At 38.0% G+C, this 14,553-nt stretch overlaps 1 protein-coding gene across 1 annotated transcript in view; it reads right to left on the reverse strand.

Annotated features, from left to right (window-relative positions):
• FSIP1 (fibrous sheath interacting protein 1) overlaps nucleotides 1-10,175 on the reverse strand; it is a 188,880-nt gene extending 178,705 nt beyond the window's left edge. The window contains exons 1-2 of the mRNA XM_046009042.1: nucleotides 10,050-10,175; nucleotides 3,488-3,671 (exon numbers count right to left, since the gene is read on the reverse strand). Coding sequence (XP_045864998.1) covers nucleotides 3,488-3,671; nucleotides 10,050-10,175 — 310 coding nt within the window. The remainder of the gene's footprint in view (nucleotides 1-3,487; nucleotides 3,672-10,049) is intronic.
• Between the last annotated feature and the right edge of the window lie 4,378 nt (nucleotides 10,176-14,553).

Below are 14,553 nucleotides of genomic sequence, written 5' to 3' on the forward strand. Positions count from 1 at the left end.
AGGCATACTCTGCTAAGAAAGATCAAATTTTACAACTTTTTAAAATCCAGAGAGTCCAGTGTGTTTCTCTATAACGTGTATCACTTCCTCTTCAAGGAAAAGATTATCTCCAAAAGAGAATTAGTTTATCCAAAAAGAATACTGATCTTATTAATAAGCAGGCTTTGCAAACTTTATTGCTTACTTATTTCAAAAGCAAGAGCCGTTAGTTCTAGTCCCTCACTGCCAATCCTAGCACTCTCAGCCTCCATATAATATAGGTAGACTATATGGCAGGAACTCATGCATGAAGGAACTCATGCAGTTCTGAAACAACAGAAACAAGTACAGCATAAACTAGGCCAACAGCAGGGTGCCTGGGGTGGTTCAATGGGTTGGACATTTGAGGCTTGATTTTGGCTTGGGTCATGATCTCAGGATCATGAGATCAAATCAGGAAGCTGGGCTCCACGCTCAGCACAGAGTCTGCTTGTCCCTCTCCCTCTGCTGCTCCCCGGCTTGCGCCCATACAAGGACACGCTCTCTCTCTCTCTCAAATAAATAAAATAAATGAAATCTTTAAACTGGGCCAACAGCTAATCTCAACTATAATGCCTCATTTCCTGATAACTGTGATCCTGAGTCACCCAGCCCAACTTTGAGAGCTAATCACATCCCAGACATAGTCTAAGTCAGCAGTTCTCAAAGTTTATGACCTCTGCTTCTCTTTGTAGCCTTAAAAATTATTGAGAACACAAAACAGCTTTTGTTTGTTACATCTATTGATAATTACATTTTAGAAATAAAAATGGAAAAATATTATACAGATTTATTTATTCACTTAAAAATAATGTTATTGGTAATTACATATTAACATAAATATAATATTTTTATGACAAATAACTACATATTCCAAAAAATTATTAAGAAGAATGGCATTGTTTTAAATTTTTAATATCTAGCTTGATAGAAGACAGCTAGATTCTCAAATCTACTTGTATATTATATTGCAATCTCTTGTTTCACTTAAGAGTATATGAAGAAAATCTGGCCTCATAAAGACATGTACTTGGAAAGGGGAGGAGAAATGTAATAACTTTCTCAGGTAATTGTGGATACTCTTCTTTGATACTATATCAAAACTCAACAAGGGGTATTTTCTTAAAGAGTAGTTATAATGTGAAATTTATAACTGTATCAGTGAGCTTTTTGTATTTGTCCTATTAAAATCCATGCATTTATCTTTCATACTGAATGGATTTTTTACCCTGCACTGGTCATTTAGAAAATGATAATTCACTGACTTATGCAGACCTTTAAAATGTTAACACATTTTGGTATATTTAAAATATTTTTTTAATCTGTTTAAATATTTAGTATTTTTAAAAATCTCATTGGTTAATACCATCATCATATTTTATCAGAAAAGTCTAAATATTGGAATGGCATACACAAGTTTTCCAAAATTCTATTTTCACTTGAAAGCCCAAATTTTATCATTGACAAAAGATACTGTCAATTATTTTCCTTGAAGTAGCAGGCTCATTTCATCTTTTAAAAAAATGGCTGCCAATACTCAAGTCTAAATGATAATAGTTTGTTTGTCAGTCATTCTTTTGCATAAGAATGGTGTTCCATTAAAAAGTGGCCAGTTCAGTTCTCAATTTCAACTATCATACAAGTACTATTCCTCAACACAAACTTCACATTTTGGTTTACAGCAGAATTGCTTTATATACCTGCCATTTTACCTCACAGGCAATTATAAAGATGTATATTTGAAAAAGCAAGATTCAATAAGATTAATAATTTTTACTGCTCCATCAAAGATGTTCTTGACTGGCACTGGCTGTTTCTTTCTTCTGCCAGTGGCTGGTCATGAAGAACACAATTACTACAGAACTATGGGATACATTGCCTTTATTCATGCAAAAGAAAGCACCAGCAATTATACTCACCAATGCTTTTGTACCATCATTGCAAATGTCCATTCAGTGGGTAAAAAGGCAAATGGCATTATTTCAGTATTACAATGAATTATATTACTGATATATCAGTATTATGATGAAAGTAGTCTCACTTTGCAAAATTCCTGTAAGGGTCCCAGCAATCCCCCAGGGCTCTGCAGACCACATTTTTGGAAATGCTGTTCTAATTCACTCCAACGAGTATTAACTTAATAACCAGGGGGAAAAAAAGGGTTCATTAAAAATCTAAAAGTTATTAAAATCAAATGGATTATCCTGAAGAAGTCATGTATAAATTACAGGCTATATTTTATTGCATAATTTAGTCATCAAAAAGATCAATAAACCATGTCATAAAATGCAGAAACACTTTCTACTTGATTAATGTAAAATGACCACAATAACAATTTTATTCAGTTATGTTTCTGTTTCATTATTTTATTATTTATTTCACAAATTTCATTATTTTTCTGTGTTTTTAAGTGTTTTAAGTGTTTTTATTATTTTTTTTTTTTTAGATTTTTTTTTTTTAATTCATTTACTTAACAGACAGAGATCACAAGTAGACAGAGAGGCAGGCAGAGAGAGAGGAAGGGAAGCAGGCTCCATGCTGAGCAGAGAGCCCGATGTGGGGCTCAATCCCAGGACCCTGAGATCATGACCTGAGCTTAAGGCAGAGGCCTTAACCCACCAAGCCACCCAGGTACCCCATATTTTATTATTTTTCTAAGTGTTTCATTATTTCATTTTATCTTATTCATTATTTCACAAATTTCATCATTTTTCTAAGTGTTTTTAAGGACTCCACATTATTCTAAATAAAAACCTATGCTCACATTACTGGGTATTTACCCCAAAGATACAGACAGACGCAGTGAAAAGAAGGGCCATCTGTACCCCAATGTTTATAGCAGCAATGGCCACGGTCGCCAAACTGTGGAAAGAACCAAGATGCCCTTCAATGGATGAATGGATAAGGAAGATGTGGTCCATATACACTATGGAGTATTGTGCCTCCATCAGAAAGGATGAATACCCAACATTTGTTATCAACATGGACTGGACTGGAAGAGATTATGCTGAGTGAAATAAGTCAGGCAGAGAGAGTCAAGTATCCTATGGTTTCACTTATTTGTGGAGCATAACAAATAACATGGAGGACATGGGAGATGGAGAAGAGATGGGAGTTGAGGGAAATTGGAAGGGGAGATGAACCATGAGAGACTATGGACTCTGAAAAACAACCTGAGGGTTTTGAAGGGGTGGGGGGTGGGAAGTTGGGGGAGCCAGGTGGTGGGTATTAAGGAGGGCACATATTGCATGGAGCATTGGGTGTGGTGCAAAAACAATGAATACTGTTACACTGAAAAGAAATTTTAAAAAATGCTAAGATTTTGGCAAAAGAAAAAAAAAACGGTGCTCACAAAGGTATGCCTCTTAACTATTATTTCTACCCAGCTGATAAAAAACACATGTAACTCTAATATTTGAACTATAATATCTGTCACTGTCATTACCCAATCCCCTAGTGATTATCCTACCTGAACAGTCAGGGACTGCCTGATGTTGAACAAAGTTCAGACCTTCATCTGATCCATCCTCCACCAGTTTTGGCTTTTCAGAGTCCTTTGCCCCTTTATCATCATTATTGTTTCTACTTTCTTCTGCATTGCTGCTGTCTGAGTTGTTCTCTTTACCAGAGTTCAACTTGATTGCAGTATCAACCTCAATTATTTCCAAAGAAATAGTTTTCATAAATAATATATTCTTGAAGACTTTACATTTCTAGACTAGTTTAACACTAGTGTGTGTATGTCCTCACATACTTACATTAGTGTTAAACTAGTCTAGAAATATTACATTTTTTAATTAAATATAATTTAACTACGCAACTAAATTTAATAACATTTGCACCAAAGAGATATGCCCCATTGCCCAGCAATTTCCAGCAATATAGAGAAGGGGCAGGAATCAGTCCCACAAGAAACCATTCTCTGCCCACCCTGGAGATGAGGCATGATGGTGCCCGCTTCCTGAGCTCAAACACGGATGGAGAGTCAGCGCTCTGCTGTCCCATACGATGGCCACTAGCTATATGTGGCTATGAAGAGTTGAAAAGCAAAGAGTCTGAATGGAGATGTGTTTCTTTTTTTTTTTTTTTAATATATTTTATTTACTTATTTGAGAGGTAGAGAGAGACAATGAAAGAGAGAGAGCACGAGAGGAGAGAGGTCATTGGGAGAAGCAGACTTCCTGCTGAGCAGGGAGCCCAATGTGGGACTCGATCCCAGGACTCCAGGATCATGATCTGAGCTGAAGGCAGTTGCCCAACCGAGCCACCCGGGCACCCTGGAGATGTGTTTCTAACGACAGTCTTCAAGTCAGAACCCTGTGCTTTCATGATTATTTTTTAAGCTAGTCACAGGTTTTTTATTTCATTTTGGCTTCTCTTTCTATTTTAGCAATGCTCATTTTGAAAACACCAGTTTGGGGCAGCTGTGTTTTCCTGAGAGAACAAGAAAAGACATCCATGGCTGCATGGGGTGGGGGGGGGGGAACAGGGATCATAGCCCCCTGACAGCTGCGAGTGGCAGTGAGAGTCACAGTGGAAGGGAACACAGCCCAAGGGAGAGGCAAAACCTGAGAGAGAAAGAGAGAGAGAGAGAGAGAAACAGTGTCAGCCACTGCTGCGAGGAATACCTTTCCCCTCCCAATGTAAGAATCCAGCCCTTGGAGGGTTTTCTGTTCCCTCTACATCCACGTGGTCAACTCTCGGCCACGGGAATCTGTGCCCCTCTGTGAATCTCCAGGACAGAAAGTGGGTGTTATGGAGAATTAAGCTGCCAGGGACATGGGACAGCACGGAGCATCTCTGTTCACCTGGATTAGGGCGTAAGTCCCAGTGGAACTGAGCCAAGATTACACAGGCATTGTTTTTCTCACTTTTAAGTTGGGCCTCCGCTGGTTTCATTCTATACTGGATCTGCTCAAAAACACACTACTGTGAAAGGTCGGGTTAAACCTTTAAATTCCATAATACCCAGTAAATCCTTGAGGCTACAGAGTTCTGTAAAAATGCTGAAATTGTTGGAAGAGAGCCCTGTCGGTTATTTATATCTTGGCATAAATGAATTTGGCCGACCTTTCCCAGAGAATGGTTTTTATATAGGGGAACACAGAATATAGAAAACACAACTAGATATTAGCAATATACTTGGATGATAACACACTTCAGGACATAAAAAGACCTTTTATATATATATCACCCCACATGATCCTAACTCTTAGAATGAACAAGAAGCAATGGAGCAAAAAGATGAAACTGGAGAACAAAAGGCAAACTTTGCCCGTTTTATAATTTTACCCACAGCTCCTCACTCCATTAGCACCAACCATCTTTTAGTTTATTTGAAAATAAACTAAAAAGGAATTCTAGAAATTAAAAATATGTCATTAACTTTAAAAATTCAATGGATTAGGGGCACCTGGATGGCTCAGTGAGTTAAAGCTTCTGCCTTAGGCTTGGGTCATTATCTCAGGGTCCTGGGATCAAGCCCCGCATGGGGCTCTCTGCTCTGCAGGGAGCTTACTTCCCCCCACCCTCTCTCTCTCTCTGCCTGCCTCTCTGACTACTTGTGACCTCTCTCTGTCAAATAAATAAATAAAATCTTTTAAAAATTCAATGGATTAAAGAGTAGATTTGACATAGTATAAGAAAGAATTCAAAAATATATGTTAAAAAGTCCCCAGGATGAAACACAGAGAAAGAAATGAGTAGAAAATATTAAAAAGAAGATAAGAGACATAAAGGATGCAGGGAAAATTTCAACAGATATTTAATATGACTTTCATGATGATGCAAGAGAAAAAAAGGAGGCAATATTAGAAACATTTTTAAAAAATGACTGAGAATTTTTCAAAATAAACAAAACACACAAATCCTCAGATTGAAGAAGTTCTGATCACCAGAAAGATAAAATAAATAAATCCATACAAAGGTGAGTAACAGTAGATACTGAAGACAAAGAGAAAAAAGTTAAAGCAGCCAGAGAAAAATATCTAAACCAGACAGCACACACTGTAATGAATATCAGATTTACAAAAGCCCTCTCATTGGCAACAACAGAGGCTAAATGCAAAATATAAAAATGTAACACATAAAACTATAACACTTTCAGCAGAAAACACAGGAGGAAATCTTTGGAACCCTGGCTTAAACAAAGAATTCTTGGATGCAACAAAAAAACACAAGCCTCAAAAAAAATTTGACAAGCTGCAGTTAACAAAATTTCAAGTCTTTTCTCTTCAAAAGACACAGTTAAAAGAATGAAAAGTCAAGCTACAGACCAGAAGAAAATATTTGCAAATCATATATCTGACATGATATATAAAGAACTCTCAGACGTTATAAGAAAAAAATACAATTATATATATACACACACACACACACACATACACATATATATGTATATTAAAGGATATATAAAGAACTCTCAAAAGTTAACAATAAGAAAAAAATACAATTTTAAAAGTCAGGCAAAGAAAACTAATACACTTGGGGCACCTGGGTGGCTCAGTGGGTTAAAGCCTCTACCTTTGGCTCAGGTCATGATCTCAGGGTCCTGGGATGGAGCCCTGCATCGGACTGTCTGCTCAGCAGGGAGCCTGCTTCCTCCTCTCTCTCTGCCTGCCTCTCTGCCTACTTGTGATCTCTCTCTGTGTCAAATAAATAAAATCTTTTTTTTTTTAAAGATTTTATTTATTTGACAGAGAGAAACCACAAGAGAGGCAGGCAGAGAGAGAGGAAGGGAAGCAGGCTCTCCGCTGAGCAAAGAGCCCGATGCGGGACTAGATCCCAGGACCCTGAGATCATGACCTGAGCCGAAGGCAGCGGCTTAACCCACTGAGCCACCCAGGCGCCCCTAAATAAATAAAATCTTTTAAAAAAAGAAAAGAAAAGAAAACTAATACCTTTCCAAAAGAGATATGAGGGTAGTTCTATTTTCAACATTTTGAGGAACCTCCATGCTGTTTTCCAGAGTGATTGCACCAGCTTGCATTCCCACCAATAGTGTAGGAGGGTTCCCCTTTCTCCGCATCCTCGCCAACATCTCTCATTTCCTGACTTGTTAATTTTAGCCATTCTGACTGGTGTGAGGTGATGTATACAATAGCCAAACTATGGAAAGAACCTAGATGTCCATCAACAGATGAATGGATAAAGAAGATGTGGTATATATACACAATGGAATACTATGCAGCCATCAAAAGAAATGAAATCTTGCCATTTGCGACGACGTGGATGGAACTAGAGGGTATCATGCTTAGTGAAATAAGTCAATCGGAGAAAGACAATTATCATATGATCTCCCTGATATGAGGACGTGGAGATGCAACATGGGGGCTTAGGGGGGTAGGAGAAGAATAAATGAAACAAGATGGGATTGGGAGGGAGACAAACCATAAGTAACTCTTTTTTTTTTTTTCTTTTTTTTAACTTTTTTTTTCCATTTTATTTATTTTTTCAGCGTAACAGTATTCATTCTTTTTGCACAACACCCAGTGCTCCATGCAAAACGTGCCCTCCCCATTACCCACCACCTGTTCCCCCAACCTCCCTCAAAACCCTCAGGTTGTTTTTCAGAGTCCATAGTCTCTTATGGTTCACCTCCCCTTCCAATTTTTTTTTTTTTAATAAACATATAATGTATTTTTATCCCCAGGGGTACAGGTCTGTGAATCGCCAGGTTTACACACTTCACAGCACTCACGATAGGACTTACCCTCCCCAATGTCCATAGCCCCCTCCCCCTCTCCCAATCCCACCTCCCCCCAGCAACCCCCAGTTTGTTTTGTGAGATTAAGAGTCATTTATGGTTTGTCTCCCTCCCAATCCACCTCTTTTTATCTCACATTCTCATTTCTTTTTTTTTTTTCCCTTTTTATTTATTTATTTTTTTTCAGCGTAACAGTATTCATTCTTTTTGCACAACACCCAGTGCTCCATGCAAAACGTGCCCTCCCCATTACCCACCACCTGTTCCCCCAACCTCCCACCCCTGACCCTTCAAAACCCTCAGGTTGTTTTTCAGAGTCCATAGTCTCTTATGGTTCGCCTCCCCTCCCCAATGTCCATAGCCCGCTCCCCCTCTCCCAATCCCACCTCCCCCCAGCAACCCCCAGTTTGTTTTGTGAGATTAAGAGTCATTTACCATAAGTAACTCTTAATCTCACAAAACAAACTGGGGGTTGCTGGGGGGAGGTGGGGTTGGGAGAGGGGGAGGGGGTTATGGACATTGGGGAGGGTATGTGCTATGGTGAGTGCTGTGAAGTGTGTAAAGCTGGCGATTCACAGACCTGTACCCCTGGGGATAAAAATACATTATATGTTTATAAAAAAATTAAAAAAAGAGATATGTGTATTATAAAGAAGTACATGAAAATACATTCATTATTAGTCACCAGGAAAATGTCAGTTAAAATTACAATGAGATAACTAGTATATAACTATTAGAATGGCTTAAAAAAAAAACTAACAATATCAGCTGCTGGTGAGGATGCTGAGCAGCTGGAACTCTCATATTTCTCATGGCAACAGAAAACAGTTTTGCAGCTTCTTATATTTAAACATAACACTTACCATACACCCCAGCAACCCAACTCCTAGGTATTTACCCAAGAAAAATTAAGAACTATTCCCCCCCCAAAAAATTCAGTATACAAATATTAATAGCAGCTTATTCAGAATCACCAAAACCTGCAAACAATCCATATGTTCCTCAATATGTGAATGGATAAAGACACTGTGGTACACCCACACAAAGGAACACTACTCATTAGTAATAAGGAGTGAACTATTGATACCTATAACAATAGAGGAGTCACAAATGCATTGTGCCAACAGGGAAAGCCAGACTCAAAAGCTACACACCTTTTTTTTTTTAAGGGTTCATTTATTTATTTGAGAGACAGAGATCACAAGTAGGCAGAGAGGCAGGTAGAAAGTGAGAGGGAAACAGGCTCCCCGCTGAGCAGAGACCCAAATGTGGGGCTCGATCCCAGGACCCTGAGATCATGACCTGAGCCGAAGGCAGAGGCTTTAACCCACCGAGCCACCTAGGCGTCCCGAAAAGCTACACACTTTTTAATTCCATTCATATGACTCTGGAAAAAGAGAAACAATAGGGAGAGAATAGATCAGGAGTTTCCAGGATTAAGAGTAGGGCAGAGTGAAATAGACAAACTATGGAAAGAGCCCAGATGGCCATCAACAGATAAATGGATAAAGAAGAGGTGATAAATAGATCTATAAATATATAGATATATAGATATACAGGGACGCCTGGGTGGCTCAGTGGGTTAGATATATAGATATATAGATATAAAATATATATATATGTGATGGAATATTACACAGCAATCAAAAAATGAAACCTTACCATTTGCAACAACATAGATTGAACTAGAGGATAGTTCTAAGCGAAGTAAGTCAATCAGAGAAAGATAATTATCGTATGATCTAAGCAAAGTAAGTCAATCAGAGAAAATTATCATATTATCTCACTGATATGAGGAATTTAAGAAATAAAACAAAGGACCATAGGGAAAAGATGGAAAAATAAAATAAGACAAAAATCAGAGAGGAAGACAAATCATAAAAGACTCTTACTCATAAGAAAGAAACTGAGGGTTTCTGGAGGGGAGGTGGGGGTATATGGGGTAACTGGGTGATGGACATTAAGGAGGGCACATGATATAATGAGCATTGGGTGTTATACGCAGCTGATGAATCACTGAACTGTACCTCTGAAACTAATAATACACTATGTGTTAACTAACTGAATTTAAATTTTAAAAAAGATAGGAGAGATTAAGGACAAAGGGATGGCATGAAGAAATTTTTGAGGAGTGATAGAACTGTTCTGTATCTTTATTGTGATTTGCTAAATGATCTAAAGTAAAATCCAAGAAGAAATCTGCGAGTGGTCCCAAAACATACCCTCTCAAGAGGATCCTTTAAGAGGGATATTAACAACAGTGTTGGTTAATCAAGTGCTAGAGTTCAAGAGAGGGACTTGAAATCATTTCTACACAGCAAGGTACCTTGAAGGATGCCGGTTCTGGTGAGAGTACCTCCAAAGAAGTACTGGAATCTCTACTCCCAGGGCGTATTCTTGAACTTGAGGATGGTTTTGAAATTCCATCTAAGTTTCCCTTTATAATATCCATCGATATCCTGAAACAAACAAGAAATTAAAGCTAGTTATGACCTGTATGTTTGCATGTTTCATTAGAGTTAATGCACAGCTAGCTCAGAATCTTTGTTAATAAGGATTATGTTGCCACCAAAGTCACACTACCCTAATTCTGTCAAAAGACCTCTGTGTCCAGGGATTTTCTCTTACTATAGGTGGAAAACCTTGTGACCACGAGGTTAGATGCAGAAAGTGGCTAAAAAAGAATGCAGAGTGACTGCTATCTCAGGGGCTTTCTGTGCCTCAAAAAGAAACATTTAGGGGTGCCTAAGTGGCTCAGTGGGTTAAAGCCTCTGCCTTCGGCTCAGGTCTTGATCTCGGGGTCCTGGGATTGAGCCCTGCATCAGGCTCTCTGCTCAGCAAGGAACCTGCTTCCCCCCTCTCTCTCTCTGCCTGCCTCTCTGCCTACTTGTGATCTCTGTCTGTCAAATAAATAAATAAAATCTTTAAGAAAAAAAAAAAAAGAAAGAAACATTTACCGTGTCCTTGGCCTGAGAAGATACTCATAGAGCACCAAGCTTCTCAACCCAGATTTACTTCATCGTAATGATGCCTATCTAAGTCCTCTACTTTCTTCTGAGTTTGCCTTCCTTTTTCTATCTAGTGCTTCCTATTCTAGCTCAGCTCTCAGCTCTGACTTCTCCTCTCCTCCTTGGTACCACATTTTCATGGAGTACCATCTCCTGGTTACCACTCTTTTTGTATCAGTCCCTCACTTTTAAAACCTATGATTCTACTTCACCCTCAGAAACAAGAGAACAAAATCTACTTTCTCTGCTAGAGGACACACCCTTACTATCTGGCCCCCTATTACCAACTTCTGTTTTCCATGTGACACCATCCATAGGTCTGTCACCCCTCTGGTTCCCTATTCCAAGTGCCGTTTTCTGAAGCAAGGATTATTAGACAAGATGGTTTAAACTAGTGGGAGAACTTGAGCATTACAGGCACCTTGGTTCTTCTAAACTGTGCCCTTAATCAGGACCATTCCAGATCTGCTCAGTAAGGCTAGGGTATCATTCATGCTGAGAAAATGGAAGAAATAGAATTCCAGAGTTTGCCTTCTCATACTTAGTTTTACGTATAAATGGATCTTCCAATGACCCTTCCCTAAATTTCATAATCTGCCTAAATTTCTATTAATTATGAATTAAACCGTTTCTCTCATAACAGAAAGAGGAAAGACAATTGCCTCTGGCCTTAGTAGGTGTAAACAATGTCCTTTGTTTACCCTACACAATGACTCATCTTTCTTTCTTTTTTTGAAAAGCAGAGGCAGAGTCCCGGGGAGTTTTGGATATAGGAGGAAGCATAAACATCAACAACGTGTTGCCCCTCCAAGGCACACAGAGGGATAATATGATTTGTCAGTGTGCCAAAGCCATGCTTAAGGGACCAGTAGGTCAACTCTTTCCATCTTAGCAAATGAAAAAGCATTGATCTCAACATTATTCAAACTCGGCAAAAGCATCTGGGCTCACTCAAGAAGGCGCTGACATTATTATTGTGGGATGACGGATCACCCTGGCCCATCACGTCACAATCAAAAAGCGTAAGTCACTGAAAGGCCAAAAGTCTTGTAAATGCCATGAGCAGGCTGTCAAGGGAGACTGATTGCAGCTTACAGAGGAAGCAATGAGATGGAAGCGTTTGCAGAGCCGGTATAATACTTGTCAGTAAAGGGAGAAGAAGAACAGAGAACCGTCAGTGACATGGATCATCTAAAAAGCTCCAGAAATCTTCCAATTTGCTTTAGAAATAGGTCTGTTCTCTTATGTTTGTTCCTGAAAATAATAAATTAAATTAAATACAGTTCCTGGGTGGGGGGGAGGGATAAAACTGACGATCTTACGACTTTGCCTCTGTAGAAAAATATGGATGAGGGCTATTGAATTAGGATCTTATAGATGGGTTTGAATGTCTAAGAAGAAATCTCAAGAGCCACATAGAAATTCCACAAGAAAAATACAGCATTGTCAAAGAAAGCAATCAAATGATAATTAAATACTTATAACGACAGATGCACTAAATGTTGATTTAACCAAATACTGAGCCTTATCTATATTGAGTGTATGCGGGGAGGAGTACATAAAAGGAGAAGTAGTATAAGATATTAATCTGTCATGATAGGAAATCAAAGAGAATGCCCCAAAATTGATAAAGCCAACCCATAGTTAAATAAGCATAGTATTTACAAGTTCAGGATGGTTGCCTCTGGAGAATGAGACTAAGTACTGCTTCTATTTTCTTCCACTGTAAATGTTATAGTAGGGTTTGACATTTTTTAACACACTACTTAAATAAAAGTAAAAACCAATTTTCAAAATAATACATAAATGTAAAATAAGAAATCTCCAAGGGACTAAAAGGAAACATAAAGATAATTCACATAATAAATTAATGACTCACTAAAGATAACACCAAGAGCATAAATCAAAAAGGAGAGACTAGTAGATTTGAACACGTAACATTTAAGGCTCTTAAAAGTCAATCACAAATAAACAAACAAAAAGAACTCTAAATTAAACTAAAAAGCACCTAAGAAACTAGGGAAAATAAATGCAACACAGATGATACACAAAAGATTAATGAATTTACATATTTAAAGAAATCTTACCAATCTATAAGAAAAAGAAACATTCAAGTAGAAAACTGGCTAAGGGCACAAACAAGGAATTCACATAGAGGAATTCACTCTTCCCCACATACACTCAATATAGTTAAGGCACTGTACTTGGTGAAATCAACACTTAGTGCTTCTGTCATCTTAAATATTTAATTATCATTTGATTACTTTCTTTGACAATGTTTAATTTTTTCTTGTGGAATTTCTATGTGGCTATTGAGATTTCTTCTTAAACACTGAAAGCACATCTATAAGATCCTAATGCCCTTATCCATTACTTTTTCTACATAGGCAAAGAAAGAAAGAGAGAAAGGAAGGAAGGAAGGATGGGGGGAGGGAAGGAAGAAGGAAGAAAAGAAAGAAGGAAAAAAATATCTTGCTAAATGTCAGTATCTTGCTAAAAAAAAAAAAGTTCAATTTTCTAGTTAAAAAAATATACATAAAGGGATCTGAAAGATGATAACAAACCAGAGAAGGAACAGAGGTGGGTTCTTCTGGATTGGTGGGTTCATGAATGTTCTTGGTCTTTTTTTTTTTTTTTTAAGATTTTTATTTATTTATTTGCGAGGAAGAAAGAGCAAACAGAGGGAGAAAGAGAAGCAGGCTCCCTGCTCAGCAGAGATCCCAATGTGAGGTTTGATCCCAGGACCCTGGGATCATGACCTGAGCGGAAGGCAGAGGCTTTAACCCACTGAGCCACCCAGGCGCCCCCGTTGGCATATTTCTTATCCATTTTTGCTCTTTGTGTTTTCACCAAATTTGACTTGTATATTTTTCACTTAACATCACATGATGAAGCATTTTCTTATTGCATTAAAGGTATTTCAAAAATAAAATATTATTTACTTCATGATATTCCATTAAACAGATGATATATCACCAGATTCTAAATTGCAACGATCACCAATAACACATATCAACTTTTTATAACATTCATTTGAAACAAGATTAATTTAAACTTTTTCAGGGGTGACTGGGTGGCTCAGTCAGTTAAGCATCTGCCTTCAGCTTAAGTCGTGATCCTAGGGTTCTGGGATCCATTCCCTCATGGGGCTCACTGCTTAGCCTGGAGCCTGCTTCAAATACCTGGTGCTCCCCATTCTTGTGCTCTATGTCAAATAAAAATCTTTTGGGGCACCTGGGTGGCTCAGTGGGTTAAGCCGCTGCCTTCAGCTCAGGTCATGATCTCAGAGTCCTGGGATCGAGTCCCGCATCGGGCTCTCTGCTCAGCGGAGAGCCTGCTTCCCTTCCTCTCTCTCTGCCTGCCTCTCTGTGGTTTCTCTCTGTCAAATAAATGGAATCTTTAAAAAAAAAAAAAAAATCTTTTAAAAATAAAAATAATAGGGGCGCCTGGGTGGCTCAGTGGGTTAAAGTCTCTGCCTTCGGCTCGGGTCGTGATTCCAGGGTCCTGGGATCGAGCCCCACGTCGGGCTCTCTGCTCAACAGGGAGCCTGCTTCCTCCTCTCTCTCTGCCTGCCTCTCTGCCTAGTTGTGATTTCTCTCTGTCAAATAAATAAAATATTTTTTAAAAATAAAATAAAATAAAAATAAAAATAATAAATTAATAAATATGCAAATAATAAATATATATATTCTATGTAACAGAATATGTTGTATAAGAAATTATTATACGATTATATAATAATTAATATAATTCTATCATATTATTGTTTAGTATATTATATTAATTATAGTTGATTATATTAATAATTATATAATAAATAAA

The sequence above is a fragment of the Meles meles genome, chromosome 6 (genome assembly GCF_922984935.1).
Source record: "Meles meles chromosome 6, mMelMel3.1 paternal haplotype, whole genome shotgun sequence".
Classification (NCBI taxonomy): Eukaryota; Metazoa; Chordata; class Mammalia; order Carnivora; family Mustelidae; genus Meles; species Meles meles.